General features: G+C 40.7%; 1 protein-coding gene across 1 annotated transcript; it reads right to left on the bottom strand.

The window, feature by feature from the left end:
* Positions 1-6,771: 6,771 nt before the first annotated feature.
* On the bottom strand, positions 6,772-23,747 carry Hsd17b7 (hydroxysteroid 17-beta dehydrogenase 7). The gene is made up of 9 exons (XM_070034202.1): positions 23,562-23,747; positions 22,283-22,486; positions 20,760-20,852; positions 18,582-18,696; positions 17,045-17,239; positions 14,188-14,292; positions 13,466-13,522; positions 10,238-10,336; positions 6,772-7,807 (listed from the first exon to the last, which is right to left on the bottom strand). Exons 1-9 carry the CDS (start codon positions 23,594-23,596, stop codon positions 7,706-7,708), a joined length of 1,005 nt encoding a protein of 334 aa, XP_069890303.1. The 5' UTR covers positions 23,597-23,747; the 3' UTR covers positions 6,772-7,705.
* Positions 23,748-24,924: the final 1,177 nt, after the last annotated feature.

Below are 24,924 nucleotides of genomic sequence, written 5' to 3' on the forward strand. Positions count from 1 at the left end.
ATGGACATCTACAAGGGGAGGCATGGAGTCCAGCAAACTGGTCCAGGACCAGACACGTCCAGCATAAGCTTGACCATTCAAGCAAGGAGAAAGAACTGAACCTGAGAAGTGTGTATTCCAGGACATGTTTCCACTGGCTCAGCTGGAACCCCACACTGGAAGACCTAGCCAGAGTTCAGGGTTGCATTGAGGATGAGGCTCGGGCTGAGAGAAATCTGTGACAAGCAGAGACTCTTGCTATGAAGAAGCTGTTGACAACCTTAAAATGTTTATTCAGAACAAAGAGGATGAACCAAGGCCACAATGGCCCAGAATTGAAAACATCCTGAACCCTGTGAGGGATGAAGAAAAGTACAAAAAGAGATTATTATTTGGACCGGGCCTGGCTATACTGGAGACACACTTGTGTCTTAAGTGTAACAGTGAGGTGCTAGAGACACTGGAGTTAAAGAGAAAAAGACACGAAAATGTTTCAAATGAGCCTGAGGAAAGAAGGGGAATTCCCTTTTGCAAAGGCAGGGCACATGACCACTATTGCTAGCCTATAAATTAGTACGAAGAAATGCCTCATATGATATTCTCTGACAGAAAGTAAACATTGATGCATTTTTTCCATCCAACATAGCAATGTGCTTCTTGAACCTTGGGACAGATGACTACTTCTGTGTGTTAAAACTCTAGATAGTGAATGGAAAGCCAAGCAACCCTGGAAAGCTGATAAAGATCACCAGATTTTTCTCTCCTGGGCTCCTATTTCTGGCTACAATCAAGTCTTTGGTGAATAATCGTCATTTGGGTCCTGAAGTTTGCTTCCAATGGTTGCTATGGTGATTCCCAGTGCGGCGAATGTCACGTATTCTAGTCCCGATACAGGTCCCTTACAGAAGGGACCATGAGAGAATTTGAGTTGGATGGACTCAAAGCCAGTCTTAAGGGAAGACCTTCTATGTACAATAATAACCTATTGCAATAACAAACTACCCACGCTACAAGATGCTGCTGGAGGCCTAGCTATCTGAGAGGGCTAGCGTACACAGGCAGAGAAAATGGGGAAGAGAGAATGTTCCAAATAAATAGAGCCCCCTCTCCTATAAGAGGATCGACCATCAAATTAGCGGGCAGAATAGGAGTTGGGAGTTTACATGGAAGTGGATTTTGCACCCCTGACATTCACAGGTCAGGAGCACACTGTGGGGAGACCATTGTGGGATGGCAGGGGGCTCTCATTCACAACGCCTGGGTGGTTGCTGGGATCTGTGTGGTGGCCACACTCAGGTCCCTGAAGACACTTGACTCCGTTCCCTAAGATCCCCTGGGCTGGGCCGGGTAGAAGGACTATCTGAGCAAAGGGTTATAGTCACCAGGCTCACCTCACCCCCATGACCAGACCACATTCCTCATCACTAACGTGGCAGGCAAAGAAACCAAGCACAGAAGCATCCGCGACCACAGTTTCCAACGGAGAGTTTCTTTCCACCTACACCTGACTCAGATCCTCTCCTCCCCTGAGCCCAGGGGCTGGCCACCAAACTGGTCCAGCTCCTGGAGCTTATTGCCAACTTTGGCACTGAAGCTGCAGGGCGAGGGTGACCTCTGCTGGCCAAAAGGCGCCACAGCGGCCAGAACTACAAACCTGTCCAAACCTGTCCTGGAGGCTTTCCTGTGCCAAGAAGCTTCCCCCAAGGCGCGCGCATCTTCCACCCAGAGGCCAGAGCTGTTAGGAGTTTGTGTACAGCTTTGTTTGGGGCTTCATACTAAAAACGTGTTATTATTCCAGTTGGTTTCCCTTTCATCCTGAATATGAAAATAGAGACACTGTCATTCCGAGGTCACATTCTAATTTCTCATCTCTTCTCATTTCTCCTTTTCACTGAGCAGTTAGAGGTGCAAATGGTTTGGGGGTTTTTCCCCCCACCTTGATGTCTTTGTTTTAAAAGCCCAAGCAGAATATAATCTAGATCTTGATAAGGAATTATAGGTACTATCACAATTATCTACAATTTTATCATGCCAACCAGGTCATCCAGCTCTGCCCACACTTAAAACTGAACCTCCACAAAAGATTTCCATTTCTTTGTCTCTCTGCTCTCGGAGCCATCTTCCCACGCACCCTTCATGCGGAAGGTGAACGCTAGTGTTGCAGCTCCAGAGAACCCAACCTGAACTAACCATATAAAAGTCTAGAGATTTTTTTCTGAGTAATACATGTATAATAAAAATACAATGAACTATACGAAGCACAACTTCAGTACCAGAATGGAGTGGAAAGACTGCTTAGCGCTTCTCTTGGTTTAGTTCATTCCCCACTGTCACCATCACAAAACTCAGTTTGTTTATTTTTTCAATATATAGATCTTTCCTGCTTCTGAATTATGAGTGATTGTGTGTGTGTTGCACATAAAGACAAAAATATACATTTCACAATACTGTATCTAGTTTTATTCACCTAGTCCACCATCTTTTTGAAAGTCACTCTTTTTTATAACGTTAGTACTACTTTTAATATATTTTATAGCTATGACATCATTCTTTACCAGAACCCTAGAGGCTAGATAAAGATGCTTAAATTTCTCTACTCTTTTGCTGTTACAGGGGGAAAAAAAGGCTGTAATAAATGTTCTTCTACAAGTCTAAAATCCCTTATCTGCAATTCCAAAGCCCAAACAGCTTAGAAAACTGAGTCTTTTCAACAGTTTGGCACATTCATCCAGCAGCTGAACTATAGCTGAGCTGCTATGAGGCTATTTATAGTCTTTATTTATACCGCTTAATGTAAATTCATGTATCTTTTTTGCTGACATATAACTGGGTTTGATTATAGGTTGTTTTCCCAACTCCCACTAGAGTTGTTACAAAACACACTGTATTGTCTGCATCAACGTTATCTTTCTAAAATCCAAGCAGTTTTAAGTTTTGAAGCATATTCAGCACTGGAAGTTCTGGATATGTAACAATGGCCGTGCCATTTTGTACATATTTATGAGTTATCTTTAGGATAAATTTGGAAAAGTAGGGTTGCTAAGGTTTGTGCATTTTAAATTGTGATACTGTCAAGTTGCTCTTCAAAGGACACAATTATTTACATCATAAAAATTACATGTAAGTGCCTGTTATTCCCACCCAAGAGAAACCTTTTGATGTTTACTGATAAAAGTTAAATGAAATACTCATATATTTTTAATTTTATTATATTAATTTATTTTATTATTTTATTATAGGTAAGGTTAAGCATTTAAAATTGATGACTGATTTGAGTACATTTTTAAAATACTGGAATAATTGGCTCTTATACATGCTACCCACATTTTTCTAGTTGGTTTATATTTTATGATAATTTTAACATAAAATATTGGACTTTTTGCAATCATATCTATTCATCATTGTTCCATATGGAATTTATTTTGGCATAAGGAATTGTCTTCCTCTTCTGCTCTTTAACAAATTGTCACACATTGAGCAAAGAAAAACAATACAAGTGTATTACCTCTCAGTTCTCTCAGTCAGAAGTCTGGCACCTTATTACAAGACTCACAGTGCAATCTGAGCTAAAAACATTAGGGTCTCAATGGGCTAACATCAAGGAAGCTTCTGTAGAAACTGCTTTCAAGTTCATTCAGGCTCTAGGCAGAATTCAGCAAGGCTCATGATAGGTCTGTGGCCCCCAGGTCCTTCCTGCTTGCCAGCTGAGGGGCCATCTTCACCCTTCGGAGACCATGCTCATTCTATTGTGGTCCTTTCCATAATATGGTAGGTTGTTCTTCAGGGTCCAGAGAAGAGCTCCTGCTGTGGCTTCTAACTTCTCTGATGTGGCTCCACACCTTCTACTTTGAAAGCCTCATTGGGTGCCACCCCCAAATAAGCCAGGATCACCTCTGTGTCTTAAGACCAACTATGCCACAGGACATACAAAGGCAATCATGAAAGCACCTCTGTGTCTTAAGACCAACTATGCCACAGGACATACAAAGGCAATTCATGAAAGTAACTCTGAATGAAGATACCAGGGGAGATTTTAAATGTTGCCTATTACTGCAATGAAGAAGGATCTGATATTTGTTGCCCAAGTTTCTAGCCAGTGGTTCCAAATATTACATTGCTAATAACAATCTATTTGGCTTCAGCTATACCTCCAGGAAAACTTCCTTTCTTTGTAATTCACCTACCCTGTGGTAGGTGAATGATGGACCACAGAAAATGGGTGAATACAGTATGTAAATGTTTATTAATTTGAATGAAGAAAATTACAAATTCAAAACCAATCTATGAGATTATTTGAAATTCAAATTTGTGGATAATACAGAAACGGTTATTGTTTGGGAAGACCCTAGCCTTTATCTTTCTCTTACTCTTTCTTTGTTGAGGACAGGAGATCAATGTTTGCCAGCCCTAACCCTGGGAAGAACAGTCTGATCCTGGGGCCTGATCCATGGGTCCCCAGCTCAGAGTGCCATGAAAGAAAGAACGTGAGTGGGAGCTTTAGCAGGTGGCTGTCCTGCAGAGTTCATCTTCCAACATGAAGAAAAGGTCTGGATCTTGAAGGATTGAATCTCATTACAACTTGGGAATTACAGCCAGGGCTGGCCTGTGAGTCCTGGGGAGGCTGGAACAAAGGCCTATTTGCTTTTATTTCCAAACGTCTGGCACCTTTCAACTGCAGTTGTTTTCAGGTTGCTGCAACCTTTGAACAACTGGGTGCATGAACTGTGGAAAGGGACAGGAAAGGACAGGCTCAGAATGGCCAAAGAAATCATTCCAACTGTTAAAATGTGTTTTGTGTGGGATAGTTGGTTGTCAATGATCCCATCATTTAGTCCAAGGCTTCTATTTGAGCTTTCAATCATCTCAATGTCTCCTCTTTGATTTTTTACTTAGTTGATGTAGGTGGTGTAGTTTCTGGATGTCCAGAAAGCACAATCTAGACATAACAATCCTATTCTTGGACAATAGGTCATACAATTATTGGGTCTCTTTCTTAATCTTTATGTTTACATATTTCAGTAGGTTTTTGTGGGATTTGTGGAGGGGGAGGGTATTTTGTTTTGTCAGTTGTGGGGCTTGAACTCAATGGGCCTGAGCACTGTCCCTAAGCTATTTTACCACTTTTGAGTCACAGCTCCACTTCCAGTTTTCTGTAGTTAATTGGAGATAAGTCTCACAGACTTTTTTACTGGGCCTGGCTTTGAACTGCAATCCTCAGATCTCAGCAAACTGAGCAGCTAGGATTACAGGCATGAGCCACCAGCCCAGCTTCAGTAGGGCTTTTGTTGCTGTTCTTTTTAGTTATTTGCACTCTACCGTTTAAGCCACACTTTCAGTTTGGCTGTTTAATTGGAGATGGAGTCTCGCAAACTTATAAGCTGGCACCCAGAATAACTGTTATTGTTAGGATTTTTTTTTAACTAACTCTGGTGATTTATCTTTACCAACCTTTTTCTTCCAATTATATTCAAGTTGATCTATTCAAATATATTTCTTAAATCTAACTTGGGAATGTTTTGTCTTCAATATCCTCTTCCTCCTTTTCATTTTTTGTTTTTAATTCTGAGACAAAGTCTCACTATATAGTTCAAGCTGGCCTGGAACTTGTGACCCTTTGGCCTCAGCCTCTTGAGTGCTAGGATTATATGTATGTACCACTACACCTTCCTTCCATTCTAATTTAGGTGGCAGGGATTTTCCTTATTCTTATTTTAACTTCTACTGGTCTAGGAAATGTTTTGTTTCTGCAAGGTTATCATTAAAAAGTTAGTAGCACCGGATGCCGGTGGCTCACGCCAGTAATCCTAGCTACTCAGGAGGCTGAGATCTGAGGATCATGGTTCAAAGCCAGCCCAGGCATGAAAGTCCATGAAACTCTTATCTCCAATTAACTACCAGAAAACCAGAAGTGGCGCTGTAGCTCAAATGGTAGAGCCCTAGCCTTGAGCTGAAGAGCTGAGGGACAGTGCTCAAGCCCAGAGTTCAAGTCCCACGACCGACAAAAAAAAAAACAGCAACTACATCATGAATGTTAATGTCTAAGTTTAATCAATATGTACCTTCCTTCTGAAGAACACTGAGAATGCCTCAATTCTAATCAATTCTCCCACTTCCCATATTTCTGTCCTTCTTTTTCTTGAAACTTGTCCTTTTTTATTATTGTTGTGCAAAGCAAATATTTAAAACTTACCTGAATGTTCCAAATTTCTTTTATCACGATTGCTTTTGTTTATCTCACTTGTGCTATCAAGTATACCTTCTCGCAGTTGTTTTGTTGGCTTTTTGTTAAAGAGGTGAAATCACTAAGATTAAAGGCTAAAACTTCTGTCTAAAGATTTTATTTTAGCCTCAGTCAGGTGGTCACTCAGTGCCTTTCATTATTACACTGCAGCACCTGAACTAGGACATCCTGTCCTACTAATCTCTAAGCAAAATAAGATCATCATTATTCTTTGGACAAAAGCTATTCATTCATGGATGTACATTATTGCATTATCTTATCTCTCCATACCCATGAGTAGAGAAGCAGAGAGACAAATACCATTCTTCTTTGCAGAAGAATGGGGATCACAGTGGTTGAGGGGCTTGGGTGGAGCAAATAGGAGCGTGAAAAACAGGCCCCCTCTCAGCTTCATTTCCCTCTCAAAAGACCCAGGGGTCCCACGGGTATAGCCCTCTTCTCCACTTGTAGAATGTCTAGCTTCATAAAGAAAAAAATTCAACAGAATTAGAGAACCTGTAGTTAAAACATTTCCCACTTAACTTGTGGGGGAAATTATGTGACATTGCTCATTTGTATTTAGTCATTCAAAAACATACTAACTTTATTACATTTCAGGTGTTATGTTGATATCATTGACAGAAAAAGAAAACATGTACGCATTTTAACATACTGTTTAGGTGATCAATGAAACTGGGCTGTGGCCCTTTTAAGTCTTAGTTTTGCTTAATTATCACATATAAATTAATTTAATCACTTCTTTTCTACTATCATAGTGCCCCTTATACCAGCAGATCTATGACTAACAGTTATTCATTTAGAAACTTCTGTTGAAACTTCATGTGAGTGAATAATTTTATGCTACAAGTTGATAGCTATAAAAATCCTGAGCATGAAAATGAGTTGATCCCTAGTGAACAAACCTGAAAATGTGGAGAACTGAGCCCAGGGTTGGCATACACTGAGCCAACAGCAATAAAAAATACTCTTAAGAATAATAATTCAAGTAATTGAGAGACACACGTTTTCTTTCTGTGATTAATCACATGAGTACTGGCCACGTTACCATTGTTTAGTTTCTGCCAATCTTAAGGATTTTTTTAGAAGCAGCTTGGAAAAGGAAATAAAGCAGAAGACCATGGGGGGAAATATTGCTCATCAGGAAAGAGATATAGCTGAAAGTACTGCTCAGAGAGTGAGCAGTCCCCTGTCCTGCCAGGGCAGATCAAAAGTGGTTCTCAGGTGTGCCTGTGTCATAATTACTAAAGATGAACTCTAGTATGCATCCCACTTGGCAGAACAATATAAACAAACATTCTCCTGGGTGAATAACACCATTCTGGGGAGCATTTCCCCGATCTTTCTCTCATGTGCACATACAAACACACATGCACACATCAAGTCCTGGAGATAATTCTGGAAGGAAGGGAGATCATAGTACCCTGTTGTACAAATGCCACACGCAGAGCCACATGCCCTGGAATGCATTTGGAAGTGCTCAGTGCTTCATCTCTGGCAATCTGCTTTTCTAAAGGTGTCCTTCACACATTTTTCTAGTTCCAGTAAGTTTTGGTAAAATATTTGTGCCATGTCTTCATCTATGTCCATCTGGAAAAGAAGCAAAAATAGTGATGACTACAAAGACAACAAAACCAACAGTATACCTATAGGAAGGAACAGAGACTACATACCTGCTTTCACATGCAAGAAAACAAGATTCTATCTTGTTTAATTCACTATTATTGTATAATCTTGTGTTTCAAGCAGAAAATTTCATTTTAACTCATAGGAGAAGCAAACTCTCCCTACCTATAAAAAACACTGAGATCTTTTCTCCACAACAACACAGCCTAAATTTCAAAAACAGGCTCCTTGACAAAACTGAAAAGGTAACAAAGACGCTTTTTTTGTTTTGTTTTGTTTTGCTGGGGTTTTTTTTGTTTTTTTGTTTTTTTTTGTTGGTGGTGGGGCTTGAACTCTGGGCCTGAGCGTTGTCCCTCAGCTTTTCAGCTCAAGGCGAGCGCTCTACCGCTTGAGCTATAGCACCACTTCCACAAAGACGCTTTTTAAAAAATATTTTATAGTTGCTATCTCTATTCGATTACAGTAGCATTTTTCCATATTGAAACTCAATTCTATCTTTTAGCCGAGGAGAAATCCAACTGCTCAAAACTAAGCAAAGATTAGAATGTTTTCTTCAATGAACTTCACAGAATGACAAGGAAATATTGTGGTTTGTAGAATTAAACATTTCCTCCCATTGATAAATAAATTGGTCCTTCTTAGTTACTAGACAGTACATTCATATAAGCTCTTAGAGCCTGAAAGTAAGCTTATTATTTACAAAATGTACAATTTGGGGTGTTAAAGTGTTAGGTACAACTTGAGAGGAAAAAATTCACAAAGAAGAATTTTGGGAATATCAGTACTAAACAAGTTACTCCTAATCTCTCTCTGTCTTTTTCTCTTCTCACTTAGTTTGCTCAGGCTAGCCTTGGACTCATGATTCTTCTGTCTCGGCTCTCCTGAGTGCTAGGATGACAGGTATGCCCCACAACACTCAATCTCAATTTCTTAACTTTTCAGAGCCTTTACTGAGCTGATGAATTGTGCAATTATGGAAAAGTGGGAGCATAATATGAATCATTCCTCAAATTTACTCATCTGGAGCATCTTACAAATGCTTGCAGGAAACTAGTATCCCAAAGGGCAGATTTCAAAAATCATGGATGGTTCATTTTTAATAAATAAATAGTCTCAGAATCAATGTATATGACACTTCTTAGATCTCCTGCTATTGGTGTAGCAGCCCCCGCTGCTCATCGTCATTTAGCTGGGATGTCTTATTTGCTTCAATCCAATTCTGATTTCTGCTAATGCCTCCTTGCAAACTAGGCAGAGAAAAAGGTGAGGCCAAAGTAAACCCACTTAGAATAAAAGTACAAAATAGGTCTTATATTTGAGAATTACATTTTCCTCATGCCCCAATGTGTGACTGTTTTTCTTTTTAGAAGATTATACAGAATCTAAAAAAAAATGCAGTATTTGTATGATTTTTTCCCCTGGACTCTACACCCTGTCTTATCAAACATTAATCGATAAAGCTGATAACTACCCCAAATAATCTGAATACTGAAAGGGAAATTAACTTCACATAGAAAGAGACTCCATATTTCCCTCAATTAGCAATGTGTTTACTGAGTGCCCCTAGGCATATGGCAGTGTAGAGGGAGGGGAGAGGAGCAGTTCTTCTCCTCACAGAGCTTACAGGCTGACAAAAGAACCCAAAGGGGACTGCTACATAGGACATGTACCCACAAGGGAAGCATCTGATCTAGTCTAAAGAGTTACAGAATGCTGGGAGTAAGCTGAGATCTGAAGGAGGACAGAAGCCAGTCAGACCCAGAAAGGGGCAGACAGTTCAGGTGAGAGAATGAGATTTGGAAAGCTCAGAGGCCGGGAATAAAAAACAACCAATAAGAAATGAAGATGAGCCATTGGGATGCCTGTGAACAGAGTATGACCACATAAGATGATGCTAAGCGAAACGAACTCCAAGACATGGACACAGGTTTTTCTTTGTTGTTGTTTTTGATATACTATGTGATTTTTTTGTTTCTTTCGTATGTTCTTCCTCCTATGGTATATCCCCTGTTGTCACTGTATTTGATTTGGGTATCCTGGTATTGTATATATGTTTATTTGCATTAGGGAGGGGAAGGGGAACAACAGAATGGTGAGACAAAGGACAAGCGGGAAACCAATGCAACAGCAATATTCACAAGACAATAGGCTGGAGATGATCTGTACAATTTGGGGCGGGTTGGGGGATAGGGAAAATAGGAGAAGAACAAAGGAAGGGGTGACAAGTTTGACAAGAAATGTACTTATTATCTTACTTATGTAACTGAAACCCCTCTGTACACAACCTTGAAATTTTAAAAAAGATTAAAAAAAAAAAAAAAGAAATGAAAATAGGCCATCGTGATGCCTGTGAACAGAGTAAAGACCCAAGTGGAACAGTGTGAGCACCGTTACCTTCTGCATGGTGACATAATTGTTTCCAAAACCTGTGGTAGCACTCATGTATTTGGTCAGAGGATTGAGAGACTCGGGTTTTTGGTGGAACATCCATACCTGGAAAGGAAGAATGTATCAATGATGTGTTTCTTCTGCTCCAGGGGAGTGAGGCTGGTTGGGTATTAGCAACCAGTACCTAGCACCTAGCAGGGTCCCTCAAATAAGTCCTAAATATTCTTCTGAAAATCCTCAGGTAACCAGGATACTTTCATGAATCACTATGATAACCCAGAGAAAGAAGGAAAGTAAGAGAATCATCACACTTTAGCTGTTTCTTCCTTTGATTGCCATACACATTTCATGGCATATACACTACTAATGTGGGGACAATCTCAGTTCATGCCACAATAAGTATAAGTCACTCACTGATGCAATAATGGGAATTGCCTGTCCAGCATTCAAAAGATGTACATGAAATAAAACATTTTCCTCTCTTTCCAACTTTCCAATCATCTGGGTTCCCCTTCTAGAAGCAACCACTTTTAGTGGTAAATTGTGTATTGTGCAGAGAAAATCTATTCATTTAAGAGCATTCATCACTTTCTCTTAGTCAAAAGAAAGCATTCGAAACATTTGCAAATTAATGTATGCAGAGCAGTTTCATTCTTTCCAAAAGCTTACCATACTCTATTCCTAACTAAAGACAAACAGGCTGTTTCCGTTCTTTGCTTGTTGCAAATTCTACTCCACAAAATTCTATTGGTGAAATGTTGACTGTATCTGTAAACCAAATACCCAAAGTGGATCTGCTGGGTGAACAGCATGCGGACTTAATATTCTGATTAGCCATCAAGAGGGAGCTCTTGATGAAGCTATAGTAACTTACTTTGCTCCTGACAATGTAGAAAAGTTCTCATTTCCACATACCTTTGCAAATACATTGCATTGTCCAATGTCCTAATCTTTGCTAATCTGAGTTTAAAAAAAAAACTTTTTATTAAAAAGTTTCTTTTTTTCTGCTAGTTCTGGGATTTGATAGGCAGGCACTCTACCTCTTGAGCTATATCCTCAAATGCTTTTGCTTTATTTTTCAGGAAAGGTCTTGCTTTTGCCAGAGGCCAGCCTCAGATTGTGACCTCTTACCTCTGCCTCCCATGTAACTGGGATTATAGATAGGAACCTCCATGACTGATTTGCTCTTTGAGATAAAGTCTCACTAACTTTTATTTTTCTTGGCCCACCAACTGCAATCCTTCTATCTCAGCCTCCAAAATAGCTGGAATTACAGATAGGAGCCATCAAGGTTAGCATAATTACACATTCAATTTACATTTCTCTTCATCTGAGTCAGCTTTAGCATCTTTTCATATTATTGCAACAGTTCAGAAACATTGTGTCCTTTGCTCATCACCTCAATAGGTAGGTTTTTCTAATCTGCTGAAACTCCTTACCTATTAAAACACTTAGCCTTTTATCTAGAATATGAGTGACAGATATTTTTTTTTTTGCACTCAGTTGTTAGTCTGAGAGTTTTATTTAGAGTAGGGATTTTGGAACATACAAATTTTAAAATTTTTAGTTGAAATATTCAGTTTTTTACTGTTTCTACAATGAAACTAGTTACTGCCTCATATTTCCTTCTTGTTATTTTATATTTAATCTCTTAACTCATCTGTAACATTATTTTCATGTAAGAAAAGATCTCAATCTACCTTTTGAAAACATTTACTCAACAACTCATCGCTCTGATTTTGGAAAGTCATCTTCATCAGACACATTTGTGGGCCATTTCTAAGCTTTCTATTTTCTTCCACTCTTCTAGCACCTTCCCTTTTAAACAATATGCTTTAGGTGTCTCATGGTCAAGTTCAAGCTCTCCTTTTAAGGAGACTGCACCAGAGACTGAAAGAGACTGATCTTCCTCATATTGAGTGCTTAAATCAGCACCCATACCTACCAGCACCCACAACCACCCCTAGATGATTGGTATTAAGGTAAGAGCTTCCTACCCATCTACATTTTAGGAAATTACATCCAGGTTACAATGATTTCTTTTTGAACATGATAGTCACGCTGCCCACTCTATTCAAATCCAGCCTCTGCCGAGGCCAGATCAATCCCACTCAGTAAGCAAAAGTCTCTCCTGCCCCTCACTAGCCCTCCTTTCTGATTACTCCTTACATGATGCCTGCTTACCTGATTTATGGATTCTTGTTTCTTCTGAACATAATGCTAGTCATATATTTTCATCTTCCAAATATCCCCCCACACTGACCCTGAACAGTCTTGACCTTCAGACTTGATTTCAGTGCCACAGATATGCAGAATGAATATTCCTCTAAAGGACTACAAATTAATACTTCTATGGATTATATTAAGAAGCAATTAAAATATATTCTAAAAGCACTTAACTTCTACAGCCAGTCCTACAGGAAATACCTTTGATTCTGTGATACCTACCAAAGCAAGAGCTCCAAGCCAATCCCTTCTTATTTTCCTCAGTTAAATTAAACTCAGTCCAAATTTAAGATTCTACTAAACTTGACATTATAACACAAGACCCTCAAGTTCCCAGGATGATGAGCAAAAAATCCTGAAGGAGCTCAAAGGAAGGAGGGAACACAAAAAGAACTGACTTTAACCCAACTGCAATTCAACCAGATTCTGTCAAGGACAGATGATGAGTTTTATCTTGGATACCAATTGTGACCTATTCTTGGAGGTTGTCTATAAGGCTTTGGCCCTTTCAGCTTGAAACTACTCACTTTAATGCAGGAGAAAGGGGGACTGAAATTCATAGAGTAATGTTTGCCATTGATATGGAAATACAAGCAACCCATTGCTATGTGTGACCTAAGGAAATCCAGTTTTTCTAATAAAGGATAAGGGAACTTCATGTAATGAAATAAGAGATTGTTGCTCCTACTCTTGTCCCACAAGGCACTCTTCCTCCAAAGGAAATCACTCACTCATTGCCATCATCTTGCTTTGTCTCTCCATCCAGTGCTGTCTGTCCCCCAGTTGCCGGTATATCTTGCTTATATAATCATGGTAACCAATACCATGATAGATGTCAAACTTTCAAAATTAATTCCTCATCTTTGCATCTAGGCTGATGATCTACCTCAGTCCCAGACAGAACTGTAATAACCCACAGAGCTTGTTGTTTTTTTAACCTTTTCAGTAAACTTAAGAGTTCATATCCACTAAACCATTAGAGAAGCTTTAAACTCTTTAGTAACTTACCAGTGCTTCCGCTCCGTTGTATGGTGTCAAAGTGAAAGCGTTTGCAAAAAAGCGAAGCTGAGGAAAAGAACAGACATTTTGAAGTAGTTTAAAACAGTCACAAAAGAACTATCCACTTACATCTTAATGAAAAAACTCACATTTCTAATGATAAACTAGGATTTCTGAGTATCAAAAAGTTCACTTCATTTCTACCTCTACCAGTCAAATACTTTCAGCATAAAACATCTTTATTTCTGATATTTTTCCTATGCCTTTCATAATGGAGAAAACTTTCTTTCTGGCACTTAATAGGAGATACATTTTCTAACAAAAGCATTTTCCAATGTGTGCTGAAGAAACAGTGAACTGGTGAGATGTTTAAAACAACAAAAGAAACAAATGAAATACAGTTCTAGGTCATACAATGTACAATCATCCTGTCCTTGAGAACATTTAATGAACAGGACCATACTGAAATCTCAAAGAAATCCAGCTTAACATTTCTTAATGTAGCTTCCCCAAAATTAAATGAGTATGCAACTCCTGGAATCTGTAGTGCATGACTAAAAGCTCATTTTCAAGAGAAGCAGCTACTTAGGTACTAGAATAACATTAACACCAAGGGAGTATGGAACAGACTACATAAAGTAACATCCAAAAGTTCAAGTCGAAATCTGCCATCTCCTGGTTTGATTTCCTTAATCATTTCTCAACTATTAAAAAAAGTATTCATTACTCACCATCCATATTATTGGCAGCAACAGTGTCCACACAAAGGGGGGTAGAATTCCATAAGTTAGATTGGTCATTACTGTTCCTGGGCACACCACACTAGAATATAGACCCTGGGAGCAGGAAGGGGACATAGTAAGATTTTAATTTCACGTGTATTATCTCTGTTTAACTATATACGTTAATATAAAAGATACACACATATAAGCCAGAAAGCCAAGAATTTATGCTTTGAGGTATCCTTAAAATAGAGTAGACTATTTTAGCTTAAGAATAATGTGCTGATTGGATACTTAGATGAAATATTAAATTGTAACCCTCTTGTACAACCAAAAAATATTTTTAAAAGCTATACAGTATAGAGAAAATGAATGCTTAAAAAAATCATGTGCTGATAACCCAGGAAGAGGATATAAAAATCAGTAAGATAAAGTCTCTATTCTCAAGAAACTTATTTTATAAAGAACAGCCAATCTTAAAGCTGGGGGAAGGAGGAAGTGAGACTCGGATACCTAGGTTTTACTTGCTGTTAGATTAATGGAAGATCAATTTATGAATCCTAATAAGCACTTAAGATAAAAATACTCCGAATACAATCTTTGCATTCAAAAAGTTTCCAATCTAGTAAATATGGATAGCTAAGCTTAGAGTACATGTGGTTTCCCTGTAGGTACAAAAGACCCATACCTCTCTCCTGAGATGGATTTTCCTAGTGTAGAAAGGGAACAAACGTCTATTATTAGAAGATCTGTAAATCAGATCCTTAATCTTGGATTCATCATTTTAGAAAGTTCTGTTCTAGGAAGAGAGCCCTACCTAACTGAGCTTATGTTAACAAGAAGGGCTCTAGGTCACGTGCAGTCAGCCCTAAACTTTTACTATTTTAGTTAGTATACTTTTTGCTCCATTTTCTATTGCTTTTTATACTTTAACTTATATCTTTATTTTTAATCTCATTCTTTTCCTTTAAATAGGAAGTAGGAAGTGCTGGTACAACACAGATGGACAAAAATCACCTAGCCCACAAAATATGGAAGGTTTCCTTCCATTAATTAGGACTGCAGAACCTGGAAAGTCCCAGACACAGCTTATCTTTGTCAGGATCAAGAAAATCAATAATCATCTGAGCAAAAGTCAAGAGACAAGATTCATCATTATAGCTCAAATGTTCTGTCCAGGAGAATAATATATCTTGCACCAAAGATAGCTTTTAAAAAAATCTTATACTAAGACATCTCTAGGAGCAGTTAGGAACTATTTTGCCCTAAATGGTTAGTCTTTGAACTAAAATCCAGGAGTTTCAACATGTTGATTAAGCAAAATAAATAAATAGTCTTAGCCAAGATTGTAGTTTCTCCACATGCTTATTACATGGGAATAAACTGAGAATTCTTGGGAATCTCAAGAATTTATATGAATTGGTAATTCATATTAAAATTGTGTTCATCCTGAGAATGCATATGGATTGCCTGGGGGACCATTGCTGCATGATTAAAATCTCCAGGGCAGCAATACAGAACCTGACTAGGATTCCAACAATAGAAGGCTTCAGCAGAAATCCTCTAATGTAGATCTTTCTACATTTCTTCTTTCCTCTAGGCCCAGAATAGTCACAGAGTGTTGGAAAACAACCCCAATATTTTAGGATAGAGCAACATTAACTAAAAATATCCCAGAGCTTTTTTTTCCTTTTTTGTCTGTCATGGGGCCTGAACTGTGGGCCTGGGCGCTGTCCCTCAGCTCTTCAGCTCAAAGCTAGTACTCTACCACTTGAGCCACAGCACCACTTCCAGCTTTTTCTGCTTATGGGGTGCTGAGAAATTGAACCCAGGGCCTCATGCATATAAAGCAAGCACTCTACCGCTGAGCCACCTTCCCAGCCCCAAAAATCCCAGAGCTTTTTATGGAAGGACAAGCTTACCCTCACATTTTAGAAGGAAATTTCCAGAATACAAAAGAATAATCGTGAGCAAGTTTTCATTTATCTTAAGAAATGTCAGGAGGAGTACCATTGTTCAAAAAGAAATGCACTCATTACCTGACTGAAGAAAAAAATGTCAGCAGGACTGGGAAGGTGGCTCAGTGGTAGAGCGCTTGCCTTGCATGCATGAGGCTCTGGGTTCGATTCCTCAGCACCACATAAGCAAAAAGAAAAAAGCCGGAAGTGGCACTGTGGCTCAAGTGGTAGAGTGCTAGCCTTGAGCTGAAGAGCTGAGGGACAGCACCCAGGCCCAGAGTTCAGGCCCCATGACCGGACCCCCCCCCCCAAAAAAAAAAAGAAAAGAAAAAATGTCAGCAGAAGGTTCATAAGTGGATCAATACACTGAACCCACACTATGATAACAGTCAATGTACGAATAAGACACTCATAAATCTACATGTATACAAACACTTCATATATCTCCCATATCTGCTCATACACATAGACACATACCCACAAGGCCTATCCATGTAATATGCACCTTCACATGTGATAAACACACTTACCCACACATACATATATATGTAGACACATCCATACACACATACACATATATCTGAAAATAGGAACAATCAGACCCACCTAGTTACAACAGAGAAAGTACCAAATATAAAATATACAGAGAATATAGCATCTGAAATATCAAGTACTTAAACAGTGGCTGTTGCTAGTCAGTGGTGTTATTCTATTGGCAGACAGAAGAGTTCCTGAAGATTATAGAATGATAAACGAACCACATATGCCTAAAAGACAAGAAGTATCTGTGCCTTAAAGCTTTTATGTACACCAACTCAGCCTACATTACAATAGTTAGTTCTAAGAAATCAGTAGTTAAATCAGAAAACACTGCACTGTTAATTCTTTATTATGGAGGCAGGCCGAACCTTCTGGTTGAAGTTCCTGTTCAGAGCCACATTCAGAAGGTCAGTGGCATATTTGGAAGAGCTGTAGGGCTCCTGGCCTTTCCTGTGCTGGATATCTTCAAGGCTGAAATTTGATTTCTTTGCATTACGTGATGACGTCCAGATGAGCTGAGATGGACAGTCACTGTAACACAGGAGAGGTTCTAGTTCCCGAATCTGAGTGCAAGAAAAAAAAATACAAAACTGTTCAAAATCTACTAAAGGGTATAAAGTAACAATTTTGATACTATTATCTATATATACTGAAATGAAATAAGTAAGTGAATGGAAGGAGAGGAAACAAGTGTGGCAAGAGGAGAAGGCTAGAATGACTAGGGTTAGCAACATCAAGAGTAACTCACATCTAGTGTGAAATACTTATAAATATGCACACACCTGGGGATTAGTCTGCATATACTTATCTTCTTCATCCAGAAGGTCTAGAATCAATGGACATTTCAGTAATAACAAATTCTAGACCTTGATCTCTAGTAACAATTCTCCAGTAACAGTAATTGGATCACCCTAGAGAAACTAACTCCAGAACTAAGTTAGGAAACATACAGAATCAGCCTGGAGCACCATCTAGGGCCTAAAAGCAAGACAATGCTCAAAACAAAAGCAGAAAACAATAATGATGGGGTATGTCCAAGAGGTAGAAATGTCAACTGAAAAAAGTGCATATTATTTGCAACTTCAGAAATAGCAAATATGTATCCATTACCCATATGAATATCAGAATGATTGAATACATATTTAAAACATGGAGAAGAGACAAATCTCCTTTGCAGAAAAATTTCAAATAGTTTACAGAGATAATCACCTTTAAGGAAGTGTATCAGAAGCCTATAAGTGAGGGCTATGCACTGTAACTTTTTTACAAAGAGTACAGGAGGGAAAAGGAGAAAGAAAAGGAATGACTTTACAATGGAGAAGACAAACACTACCTCAAACTATGGGACGAAGGTGAGTATCAATGACTGTGTATACTGAATTACAATGGAGAAGACAAACAAACACTACCTCAAACTATGGGACAAAGGTGAATATCAATGACTGTGTATACTGAAATGAGAATGGTGCTTCAGTTCTATTGTCCTCTTCCTGAAACAGATTCCCCAGTGTAATAAGACAGACTTTAGCAAATCCTACCTGAGGCATAGTCTACAAAATACCTGAGCAACAATCTAAAAACTGTCCTCAGAAGCAAGGGAGATCTATAAAACTGTCAAAACCTAGAAAGGCCTGGGGAGACTGGACTACTAAAGTAATGTGGTGTCTTGGATGAAATCCCAGAACTGAAAACGGGACAAGAGGCAAAAATTGAGCAATTGAGTAAGGTCTGGAGTTTAGTGAAGAAGAAGAATGCAGCAATGTCATTGACTTTGAGGACTGGACCATACTAATACAAAGCATGAATCATAGCGGAAACTGAACAATACATTACTGTAACATCTCCATGCAAACCCTCAGGACTAGAGCACCAAGGATAGGTTTAGCAAGCCCAAAGTTGTTTTACCAGCACAAAGTGGCCAAAGACATTGGTTTCAAAAACCTCCTGCAACCCATCCACGGTGACTCTGTCATGCTGGGTCAACAGGCCTTCAGCTGTAGAAAACACGTGAATTACATTTCTGAAACAAAAGACAGAGGGGTCACTTTTCAAAGCATCTCTAACTGATCACTGAAGGCACTTCCTCTGCAACCCAAGCTCAAATTCCACCCCACCAGCACATGCACACACTATCTTCACTGCTTCTATAATGACAGGAATAAAAGAGGACTAAGCTCTCCGACCAGATGATTGTATTCAATAAGATATGAAACACTCTCTTCTCCCCCAATTCAGATAAACTTACAAACTTGACAGTTTATAATACCAAAAGAAACCCAAGTCTCTCAATATCCTGTTGCCAACACTCTCTTTACCTGCTTCTAACTCAGATTACAGTGCACTGTCTTAAAGAATTGATAGCTATGCCAGTAAGAAAAAAAAAATCTTCACTTGCACCAAATATATTTAACTGCTGGAATTTTTAAGGTTATTCCTCATTAGGAATTATTAAATACAGGGGTTTGCTATGAGATCAATTTAGTAATCCAAAACTAGCGTAACATTTGTATATTGTTTTGGTTTTGGTTTTGGTGGTACTAAGGTTTGAACTCAAGTCATCACACTTAGGTAGGTAAGGTAATCTATCACTCTGAGTTCACAACCCTAACCCTTTTTGCTCTGAGTGTGTGGTGTGTGTGTGTGTGTGTGTGTGTGTGTGTGTGTGTGTGTGTGTGTGTGTGTGTGTGTGTGAGTGTTTTCTGGTTGGTTGTTCGATGCTAGTCCTAGGGCTTGAACTCAGGGCCTGGGTGCTATCCCTGAGGTTTTTTTGCTCAAGGCTAGCACTCTACCTCTTGAGCTCCACATGCTGCTTTTTTTTTTAAATAGTTATTTGACGATATGAATCTAACAGACTCTCCTGCCTGGCTTCAAACTGTAATCCTCAGATCTCAGACTCCTTCCTGAGTAACTAGAATTACAGGGAGGAGCCACCAGAGCCCAGTTCTCTCTGGCTATGTTTTTTTTGGGGGGGTCCAGTCTTGGGGCCTTAACTCTGAGCCTGGGCACTGTCCCTCAGCTCTTCAGCTCAAGGCTAGCGCTCTACCACTTGAGCCACAACGCCACTTCCGGCTTTTTTCTTTTTGCTTATGTGGTGCTAAGGAATTGAACCCAGGGCCTCATGCACGCAAGGCAAGTGCTTTACCACTGAGCCACCTTCCCAGCCCCATCTCTCTGGTTATTTTTGAGATAGGGTCTCACTTTTGGCCAAGGTCAGCATTGACCACAATCCTATCTACATGTTTCCCAATTTAGCTGGAATGACAAGTGTATACCACTATGCCTAGTTTTTTTTCTGTTGAGATGGGGTATCAGAAAATTTTTTATAGGTCTGGGCTGGCCTAGATCCATAATCTTCCCTATCTCAGCCTCCCATGTAGCTGGAATGACATGCACATACTATCACAGTCAGTTATTGATTGAGATGGGGGGGGGGGTCTCACAAGTTTTTCATGGTTGGCCTCAAACCATGATCTTCCTGACCTCTACTTCCCAAGTTAGCTGGATTACAGGTGTATGTCATAGGTCCTTGGTCTTTATGTTTCCATGGAAGAAAAGTAAAGCAAAGTATCAATGTGGCAAAGTATCAGTGTAGCAAGAAAAGTATGTCGGGTAAGTATGTCGGGCTGCATAATAAGACTTACTTTTTACTCTGGCTTTTGGGTAAACATGTCTGAAAACCACTATAGCAATGTGTGTTGACACTCTTGCAGTAGACATTACTTCCCTACACTTCCTCAACCTAGTGGACAGAGCACTGACGGACAGGTACTGCTCCAAAACAGCCTTTCTGGGTTTTAGAGTCTGAGAACTCTGCCTAAGTTAGAAATGTTCTTGCTAACAGGCACAGTCAAGTATCCAGAATGGAGATCCTGAAACATCTGACCATGTGACATGGAATACCATGGAATCATGTGTATTTGGCACAGAAGATGAGCGAGTGCTCTTCCTTCACACCATGGTTGGATCCCCTCCTATGTCATTATCGTTTGCAACACCCTCTTACTTTCCATCCCCCAACTCAGCCCACCAAAGGCAAAAATTTTTGGCAGAAAAGTGAGCATCTTCCTTTCAAAATGAAATTACCTTGAAAAGAGGCTAGACAAAACTGCTTTGACATTTAGCTGTGGATTAGGCATGATCCCAGCATTTAGATATACATAATCTAATCTTTGAAACCTGCAAGTAAAACATCAAAATAAGACAGTCAGAATAACCAAGATAAGACTGTATACTCTCTCTAGAATGCCAAAAATCTGGGGACAGAAAAGATTCTGAGCCCATTTCAATGACCACTGCTTGCTAAATAACATCTGAATTGCAACATGCCCTTCATTACTAATCAACAGTTTTTCTTTAGCTACAATAAATATCTTAGTATCTTTTTTTTAATCCATGGCCACTCCCATAGACTTGGAAGTCCAATCTTCCCTATAAACAAATTCTTCTACCATGGTGCTAGCAATGCTTTTTTAGTTTAAAAAATCCACATTATCCATAATTGATATGTAAATTATACATAATGTTTAGCATACCTAACCTAATCTATCAGTGCTGGAATCTGAATGCTAAGACATCTGACAAAACCAAAGATTTATGTGGAAAGTATTCAGTGTCATGGACTGGGGCTATATATCATGAAATGATAAAAAGTTCTCTGTAAAACAGTGGAATTGTAACACTGAAGGGGGTAAGGTATTCTCAGTAGGCTCTTGGAGAAGACTGTTATGGGACCTTTACATTGTTAAACCTACATGAGCCTTTATCTAAGTAGGTCCCTTTTAAACTAGTAAGACAAGTAGAACCTGACTCCATGATGCTCACAGACACCATGCACATTCAGAACACATCCCAGAATTCTAGGCACCACACAGTGTCCTCTGTAGAACCCACGACAAGGCCCTAGATACTAAAAGTTGGCCTTGAAATATATTATATAGTTGGCAGTATGGATGACACAGAATTATTTTTTGATCATCTTACAAATTATTAACAACCAAATGGGGCTGATTACTAAGCTGAATATTTAAAATGCTGTGGTACCATTGGGTCATCACTTCAAGTGTCACAAAGACAATGTTTCCACCTACTGTTGGTTGCTCGCTCCATTATCTGGTTCACCAACTTTCCTGTATGGATTGCCACCTGTTTTGCTAGGCATGATGATGAAATACTTAGCAAGGAATAAATAGTGCATCAAAGCTCCAAATTAAGTTCTGGCTTCAGTAAAAGAATATATTTACTATATACTTAAAAATGAAATGATTGACACAGTTGCTTTACTCTGGATGAAACTGAAATCACTTTCAACTTTCACCTGTCTACTAGAACAAGATGTACTGGCGCTCTATAACATGAGCCACAGCTCCACTTTGCACTTTTTTGCTGGTTAATTGAGACTTTCCAACCAGGTCTAGCATCAAACTACAAGCCTCAGATCTTAGCCTCCTGAGTAGCTAGGATTACAGGCATTAGCCATCAGTGTCCAGCTTAGAATAACATCTTATATTGTACTTGTTCCTTATTCAGGCTTTCTTATCCTGCCTTATTTTATTAAATGGTATACTACATATTTACAGAGGAAAAAAAAATCTGTGAACAAGACATACCTTTGCTTTAATTCTTTGGCAGCCCAGATCACTGACTTCAAATTGCTGACATCTACCTGTACAGTGCTGACTTCAGCGGTGGGGTAAGAGGCCAACAGAGCTTCACAGACGGCTTCTGCTTTGCCCATGTTCCTGCATGCCAGACATAGGTGAAGCTCATCATCTTCAGCCAGCAGTCTCTTGCAAAGAGCTAGGCCAATGCCACTGGGAAGACAATGTGGATCCAGAATGTAGTTCATTGAGATGCCAAATGAAAGTATTTCTTTCTGGTCAATTTGAGCTTCAGTGGACACCAGGCACACAGAAAATATTCAAACATTCAAAATGAGGCATTCCCCAGTCTAATACTCACTGCACAGAATGATAACCCAGTTTGTTTCTCTCATTCCAAAATAAGTTCAATTTATACTGTGTAAGTATTTTATTTATACTTACTATGTTTTCATAAAAGTGAGTCAATATAGCACCAGAAAGTGTTTAAAAATAAAAGAACATCATGTTAGCTGTATCTGTATGCATGTTTTCTTTGCTGTCTATGTTCTTCATTGGCTAGGGCTCCTCCATCTATAGGTACCATCTCATTACAAAGAACACCAGGAATGCAGAGATGGATGAGGGTCTCAGAAGACAGATTAGGAATGTGGCAGGTCAAATCTCCTCAACTACTATATTGAATAACCGATGGAAAGAGGATGACCTCAGCATGACTAAGCAGAAGATAAGAATAATAATAGGTGGGAGCCCGAAAAGCGAAGCAGGAAGTCATACACTTCTGGAAGACTTTAAATAAATTTCAAAAGGATATTATAAAAATGCCCAGTAGATGGAGAGCGCAGTCAGACCAGCTGGAATGATAGCAGTGAAAAGCTGGGTTCTAAGTCCTCTTCCAAGACTTAAGCTGAATACAGTCAAACAGAATCTCAAACAGATTTGTTCCCCCTCTCAGTAAGAGTATGACATACATGTACACAATTGCACAAATCACAATAAGTGTGAAAGAAACAATCAATCCTTCTTTACACACCTGAAACATAGAAAGCATTAGACGCACCCAAAGAACAGGGCACACATGCACACACACAGACACACAGACACACAGACACAGACACACAGACATGCGCACGCGCACACACACACACACACACACACACACACACACACACACACACACACGAACGAGAGACGCAGCGAATAGAGGATCTGGACCCGAGTCCCCCAGTCAGGCGGGGCAGAGTCGAGTGGGCTCTTAAACTCAGCCTCTGCAATCTGGAGTCCTCACCTGCTCGCGCCCGTGATCAAAACCACCTTTCGCATCTTCACCTGCTTCAAGGCTGGGAGGTTTCCCCAGGCGCCGGACTCAGCTGTCACAAACCCCAAGTCCTAGGCCCTACCTCCCCGCCATTCCCACTCGCATTCCCACCAATCAGAGACCAGGAAGGTACCTCCTCGCTTAACGTCATCCACTCTGAGCCGTGCCTGCTAAAACCACATCCGATGAGACGAGGGGCGGAGCTTCGTGATGCTGTACGTCTCAACCAATCCCGGAAGGCCCCGCCTCTCCGGCTCGCGCAGGTGTCCGCCCAGGGCGACTCGGGTTTCGCGGGAGCGGCGTGTGGGTCGTGGGGTGTTGTCGTAAGGTGAGCGTGCCTCCGCCTCCGGAAGAGCGCGCAGCCGGAAGCGCGCGCTGAGGAGCCGGCGGGAGCGCGCGCAGCGGGCCGGCGGACGCGGACCGACTGTGACTCCCGGAGCCTCGCCTAAGGAGTATGGAGTTGAGGCCAGAATCAGGCCTTTCTTAGAAAGGGCTGAACCCAGGGGATGAGGTTCCAGGATTCTCTGCTCCTTTCGGGCCGGCGTCGATCCCGCGGCGGATCCCAGACTTCCTCCTCCCTGAGGAACCGTCTTTAGGGCCAGGCGACAGTCCTCACTCCCACGATCCTGGGAACTCAGCAGGCTCAGATCTGAAGACCAGAGGTTCTGGCAGAACGCCCTGAAACTCCTGACTCCAGATAACTACCGACAATCAGAAGTGGAGCTGTGGCTTAAATGGGAGAGGGAGGAGTGGGAGAGGGGGAAAGAGGAAGGGGAGAGGGGAGAGGAGTGGGAGAGGGGAGAGGAGTGGGTGAGGGGGAAAGAAGAGGGGGAGAGGGGAGAGTGGGAGAAGGGGGAGAGGAGTGGGAGAGGGGAGAGGAGTGGGTGAGAGGGGAGAGGAGTGGGAGAGGGGGGAGAGGAGTGGGAGAGGGGGAAAAAGGAGGGGGAGAGGGGAGAGGAGTGGGAGGGGAGAGGAGTGGGTGAGAGGGGAGAGGAGTGGGAGGGGGGAGAGGAGTGGGAGGGGGAGAGGAGTGGGAGAGGGGAGAGGAGTGGGAGGGGGGAGAGGAGTGGGAGAGGGGAGAGGAGTGGGAGGGGGGAGAGGAGTGGGAGGGGGAGAGGAGTGGGAGGGGGGAGAGGAGTGGGAGAGGGGAGAGGAGTGGGTGAGGGGGAAAGAAGAGGGGGAGGGGGGAGAGGAGTGGGAGAGGGGAGAGGAGTGGGAGAGAGGGGAGAGGAGTGGGAGGGGGAGAGAGGAGTGGGAGAGGGGAGAGGAGTGGGAGGGGGGAGAGGAGTGGGTGAGGGGGAAAGAAGAGGGAGAGGAGGGGGAGAGGGGAGAG

Source organism: Dipodomys merriami, unplaced genomic scaffold (genome assembly GCF_024711535.1).
Source record: "Dipodomys merriami isolate MVZ:Mamm:240054 unplaced genomic scaffold, mDipMer1.0.p SCAF_24, whole genome shotgun sequence".
NCBI lineage: Eukaryota > Metazoa > Chordata > Mammalia > Rodentia > Heteromyidae > Dipodomys > Dipodomys merriami.